Raw genomic sequence first — 6456 nt, forward strand, 5'->3', positions numbered from 1 at the left:
GCTACACACCAGAGCCCATGAGGGTACGTGGGCCCTGCTCCGCCCGGCTCTACGAGGAGGGCACCTTCCAGAAGCCTGCTCCAGGGGAGACATCTGAGCACGTCGACAGTCTGGCAAAGTCCTGGGGACTGGCGGTCCCGGCCCGTCTCAGCGCTGAGCTCCTACAGCGGCAGCTCCTTCGCAGAAAAGGCCTCCACGTCATGTGTGTCTGTGGGTCTGAGGGTCCAGGACAGGGCCCATCTCGCAAGAGGTCAGGGCCTGACCTCCCCTCTTCCCCAGGGGCTTCCTGGGGAGCCTCCAGGCAGGGCCTCCTCCTCAGGCACCCACCCAGGCTCCCCTGCAGGCAGACACTCCCCAGGCCCGGGAACCCCGGCCCCAGCGACGGCTGCCCGGACAGCACTGTGTAGGGTGGGGATGCAGCCGCCCAGGTCCCCGGCGATGGGGTCAGCCTTCTGCTTCGTGGGGAGCAGGGAGACCGCAGGCCCGGCTGGCAGCCCAGGTGCCACCTGATGCCCTCGCCTCGCTGGCATCCGGTCACCAGGAGTCCAGACCCTGCCCACCTCCCCCTGGTTGCTCCACAAGGTCCCCAGACACCCATGGAGGGGCCAGTCTGATCTGCCCTCCGGAATCACGTGAACCTTGAACTTTGGGGGGTGGGGGGACTGGGACAATTTACATGTGAATACAGACAATTATAAAGAAAACAATAAAGATCATCTGCAACCACACATCCCTAGGTAAACACTGTCCACACCCGGGGCTGAGGTCTCACGCAACTAGAAGACCGTGGACGGGGCTTTGCCTGTTTCATTCACCGTGTCCGTCCGTCATCCCACCGGGCCGTGGATGGGTCGTTGGCACTCTCCGACAACTGATCCCCACGGCGGCCTCACATCCCGCCCCGGACCGCGGCTCTCTCCACTGTCTCCCCAGGCCGAGGGGTGACGGCATTTCTGAACTCTGTCTCCTACCCCCATGCGGCAAACACCTCTGCCTGTATCTCTGATTATTCCCTAACAGAAAAGAGGCGTGGCTGGGCCGAGAGAGGGAAGGCAGCGGGGTCTGGAGGCAGGGAGCCGTGTGCCCTCCCCTCCGGGGGAGCCCGCCGCGCCCCCGGGGAGCCCGCCCCCCCCCCACCCCAGCCTGGCCACGGGAGAACGGCCAAGTTCACTTCCACCTCTCCAGGTACCGGTGAGGCCGAGTGCCTTCTCACGTGCCGTGAGCCATCCCGATCTCTTCACAGATCTGGCCCATCTGTATGAAGATTTGGCGGCATGGGGGGAGTTCCTTCTATTTATGTGAATTCTTTATGTGTTAGTCATGTCCCACTTGGCTTTTTGCTGCATTTGCGATGGGATTTTACGATAAGAGCCCACTCTGAGCTCTTCATAGTTAACTTTAGGGTCCCCGAGTAACCCATAACACACGGTGCTTGGCACACAGCAGGTACTGGTGATGGCAGCTGCTCCCACACCTGGGGTCTCCGCGGGGCCCCACCATCCTGGCTGGCAGGCCCAGCCCTGCCTCCCTGGGAGCCTTTCTGGTCACCCCCAGAATCACACCAGCATCCCAGAAGCAGCCCTGGTCTCAACAGCTGTCAACAAATCAGGAAGATGCAGATCCTTTTCTGACAGAAATGCAATTAACTTAGAAATCATTTTCAAAAGACAATTAGAGAGAAATACGTGTTTGGAAATGACGAACTACAATTCTAAATAAATCCTGGGTCAAAGAAGAAATCATAATGGACATAAAACATTTACAACTAAACATTAACAGAAAAAAATACTATATATTTTTAAAGGTGTGAGATTCGACTAAAACAGTAATTATCTGGACATTTATAATCTTAACTGCTTTTGTTAGAAAAGAATAAAAACTAAATTTGAATGAGGTAAACATCCAGCTTAGGAGTCAGAAAAATAAAACAGCATCAACTCCAAGAAAGGAGGAGGAAAATAGTAAAAACATGGGCAGAAATCCATCAAATTTTAAAACTAGCATATAATAGAGATCAGAAAGTCAAGTCAGCTCTTTGGAGAGGCTTATAAAACTGCCAAGGGTCTGTCAATATTGCTTACAAAAGAAGAAAACGGGAAGGTACAAATAAACAACATTAGGAATGAAAAAGAGAATGTGATCCAGGTACCACGGACGTTATCAAAACAATAGGAGCAGAGCTTCACCGTGTTCACTTGCTCAGTCTCCACCACGACAGGAGGGAAGCCTAACCTGGTCCATTTTCAGGCGGTCGGGGCACAGCTGGAACGCGGCAGAGCAGGGGGTCGGAACCAGAGCAGCTACCCTCAGAGCCGTGCCCTTGACCAAACAACAGTGCTGCCCGGGTCCCACTGGACAGTGACACGCTACCACGCACAACGTTATTTCAGTCAATTTGAACATTTAGAAGAAGCAGACACACGTCCAGAAAAACACAACAAACTGACCCAAGAAGAAACAGAGAGCCTGGACAGCCTTCACAGATGGAGAGAGTAACGGGCAGTCCAAAGCAGTCCACAAAGAAAACTCCAGGCCCGGGTGGCAGTTTTACAGCAAAATCCCAGATGCCTGTGAGGAACACAGAGGCCTCTTGGTCCCAAAGCTCACACAGAACAAAAACACCATTTCTACTCAGCCCTGAACTAGAGCATCGGGCCGGCTCCGGACGGCAGGAAAAACAAGTAAAAGATAACAGCATTGAAATAGAAGAGGAACCTACTGTTGTTATTCATAAATGACACTGTCTATACAGAAAACCCAAGATTCTACAAATTATTACAATTAATAAAAAGACTTGAGCAAAATAGCAGGACAAAGTCAGTGGGCAAAAGTCAATTACACTCCACAGGGAAAACCTGGCTTCTTCAAGAAATAAAATTCAGGGGGAAAAAAAGAAAAACTAAAAGATAGAGGAGAGGGGCTTCCCTGGTGGCGCAGTGGTTGAGAACCTGCCTGCCAATGCAGGGGACATGGGTTCGGGCCCCGGTCTGGGAAGATCCCGCATGCCACGGAGCAACTAAGCCCGTGAGCCACAACTACTGAGCCTGCGCATCTGGAGCCTGTGCTCTGCAGCAAGAGAGGCTGCGATAGTGAGAGGCCCGCGCACCGCGATGAAGAGTGGCCCCCGCTCGCCGCAACTAGAGGAAGCCCAAGCACAGAAACGAAGACCCAACGCAGCCAAAAATAAATAAATAAATAAATAAATAAAATTAAAAAGAAAAAAAAAAATGAGTAGTGAGGGGGAGACTAACTCCACAAACTATTAAGCATGTTATAAGGTTAAAATAAACAAATCAGTGTGGCACTGATAAAAAAAAAATCATTAATTAAATACTTAAAAAAAAAAAAAGATAGAGGAGAATCTAGAGATGTGGAAAGACTTAAAAGGCGCATCATCGACTACAACGTGTGGATCTCATAAGGACCCCATGGAAACGCGTGTCTCTGTGGTGCTCCGGAACCCGCCGGTGGGCAGGAAGCCACGGCTGCATCTGTATGACACTTGGTCACGGAAAGGAGACACACGCTGAAATACTCACACAGGAGATGTGCTGACGTCTCGGGCTTCCTTCTAAATGCCCTGGCACATGAGGGCACAGGCGAGGCTGGACCGGCCACGGGGGATGCCCCTCACCCCAAAACCCAGTGGACGGGTGCTGGGTTCATGACATCACTGCGTCTACTGTTCTGTTTGAAATATCTCACATTTAGAAAGTTAAAAAATAGGATGTAAAAATTAAATAAGACCTCTGGACTTTCCTTCTTAAAACAACCAGTTGTGTGTGCATGCACCAGCAACAAAGACTTGGAACGTGTAATATATTCCATTTATAATGGTACCAATTATAAAAGCAGCAAAAAACATGTTTTCATTTTGTTAAGTTTAATGGAAGATATGTAAGATCTTTGTGAAGAAAATTATAAACCTTTATTGAAAGACGTTAAAGACCCAATAAACAGAAAGACCTACACGTTCATGGGTTGGAAGACTGGTGATGACAGAGACTCCGATTCTCACACATTAACACAGTGGACGCAAAGCAATCCCAGTCCATGTTTGACACGGGGATTCTATAATCTATTCAGCAACAAAAGGCCAAAATACCCAAGACATTTCTAAGGATAAACAAGTAGAGCAACTTGCCCTAAAAAATATCAAAGTTAAAACAACTGTATGAAAATTAGGGTGGAACTTTGCACAGGAATAGAAAACTTGACCAGAAGAACCTGTATGGAAACTGTATTCATCACAGAGCTGGCACTGCAGGTCTGTAGAAAGGAATGGAATTTTCAGTCAAGGGCTCGGGGACCATTTGTTATACAGAGAAAAGTGGTATTGCACTCCACCCTCCCCTCCCCACCTCTCACCGTAAACAAAAATCAATTCCAGGTGACTGCAAGACTTAAATATGAAAAACAAATTATACAAGCTTTAGAGGAAGTAAAGGCAAAATCATTATCACCTTATCATAGAATTTGTTAAACAGAAAGTGCACACCATTGACAGGGATGATTGATAAACTCAGCTACGTTGTGATTAAGAACCTGCTTTCCTCAGCAGCACCATAATGAAAAGCCAGCACAGTGGACAAAGGTTTCACCTCCAGAAACCTTGTACGTCGACAAGAACAAGACAAACTCGAAGTAAAAATACACAAAAGAGTTACCCGGAGAGACCCAAATGCCCAGTGATCACACGAAAAACTGATCAATCTCATTAGTTACCAGAGAAATGTGAATTACAACCAGAAGACACCATTCCACGCCCACAGACGGACAAACAGTCAAGGCCACCACCGTCTGGTGCTAACGGGATGGGAAGCAGGGGCAGGTCAGCACAACCACCAGCCACCGAGCTGGCCACCCCTGGCCACCCCTCGCTTGGGCCGTCCCGACAGCGCCAGCGTCCAAGGGTCCTCAGCACCACCACACAACAGGGCCCAAAACAGGTGCCCTAACAGCCCCTCGCCCATGGAGCAGGTATGCCTGCCATGGCCCCACACACGACCCAGCGCCACAGAGCAGGGAGATGGAAGGGCAGCCACGTGAACGGCAGTGACTCGGGGGCAAAACAGCAAAACCAGCAAACTGCAGAATGATTCAACCGTACAGAGTCCCAAAACACACAGACTCGCAAGGTCTGTGTGAGACTCTGACATATAGCAGCAAAACCACAAGCAAGAACCAGAAAGCCGTAACCCACAGCCCAGGGGCAACGGGAAGGCACTGGGATCCAGCGGAGGCACCTGGGAATCTGCGTCGCCAAGCCTTACACCGTCACGTTTAAAGTCCCCATGCACACTCACTCACACTCACTGAGTCGCACATCTGCCCGGCACCCCCAAGGACACGAAATCCGTTATGTAAGCCACACGTCCTGCCGAAAACCCCCTTCGCCCAGGGAAGGGAGCCGGCGAGTGAGCAGACTGGGCGGTCAGCCTGCGGGGTGAGGGCTCGGCACCCGGAAACCTAGAAGCGGATCCCGCCCAGTGTAGCCCAGGACGGCGTCCGTCACCCCGCAGGCCTCGGTTCCCGCGCTGGGCACTGCACGCCAACACCTGCCCCACACTGTCACCCACTCAGCCATCTGCCAAGCACCCGCAGGCCACCGCAGAATGACCGCAGACACCCAAGTCCACCCCACAGCAGAGCAGCCTCTCCCACTCTGCTCTCTCCTGGTGCCGACTCAGCCCAACACCAACGGCGCCAGCCCGGCCCAGGGCCAGGGTCACCCCTGGTCCCGGGTCACAGGCAGCGCCGGCCAGGACAGAACCCATCTACGGCCACCAACACAGCACACTGGAGACCCGTCCACGCTGCCAGCCGCTGTCCTTACCTAGGGGCTGATAGCCTTGTGTGGAGGGCCCCCCAAAAGGGCCGCGGCTCCCCAGGCCGCCGCTGCCAGCGATGGATCCGTAGGACATCTTCTCACAGAAGGCAGGGCCGCCGCCTTCCTGCAGAGCTGGAAGAAACCAAACCCGGGCAGGGAGGGAGGAAAGAGGGTTTAGCGCTGGGATTCAGGATGCACTCTGGCCCCGCCCACCCCACCTAGGAGTCTGATTCTGCTGCACCCTCACCTCGCAAGTCAACAAATAATGTCTAAATGTTGAAAAAAAATCAAGCAGCAGTGACACGAGTGTGTTATTCAGAGGAAAGCATCAAAGATCTACTAGAAGAATCCAAAGCAGCTGACTCGGGACAGGAAGGAGGGCGGCTAGGGGTGACTTTTCTCTGAATTAACCATGTAGCGCTTCTTTACGCCATAAACTTCATGCGTGGGTAACATAAAAATATCAAGGCTTAATCTGCAAAATTCCAATAAGATCATCCTCCAGAAAGATCAGTGTGGAAACAAGAGCTGCGGGCTGCAGGGGTGTCTGCCTTGAGCAGACAAGATCCAGGTGGGGGCCCAGCATCTCCTCAGATCTCTGGAAGGCCGCCCATCGTTGTCCTGTG

The 6456-nt window shown here is 51.8% G+C and overlaps 1 protein-coding gene across 1 annotated transcript in view; it reads right to left on the minus strand.

Moving 5' to 3' along the window:
- Positions 1 to 5924, minus strand: part of TSNARE1 (t-SNARE domain containing 1) — a 101531-nt gene extending 95607 nt beyond the window's left edge. Inside the window, exon 1 of the mRNA XM_068525747.1 lies at positions 5837 to 5924. Within this exon, the coding sequence (XP_068381848.1) occupies positions 5837 to 5924 (88 nt within the window). The remainder of the gene's footprint in view (positions 1 to 5836) is intronic.
- Positions 5925 to 6456: the final 532 nt, after the last annotated feature.

Source organism: Eschrichtius robustus, chromosome 17, assembly GCF_028021215.1.
Source record: "Eschrichtius robustus isolate mEscRob2 chromosome 17, mEscRob2.pri, whole genome shotgun sequence".
NCBI lineage: Eukaryota > Metazoa > Chordata > Mammalia > Artiodactyla > Eschrichtiidae > Eschrichtius > Eschrichtius robustus.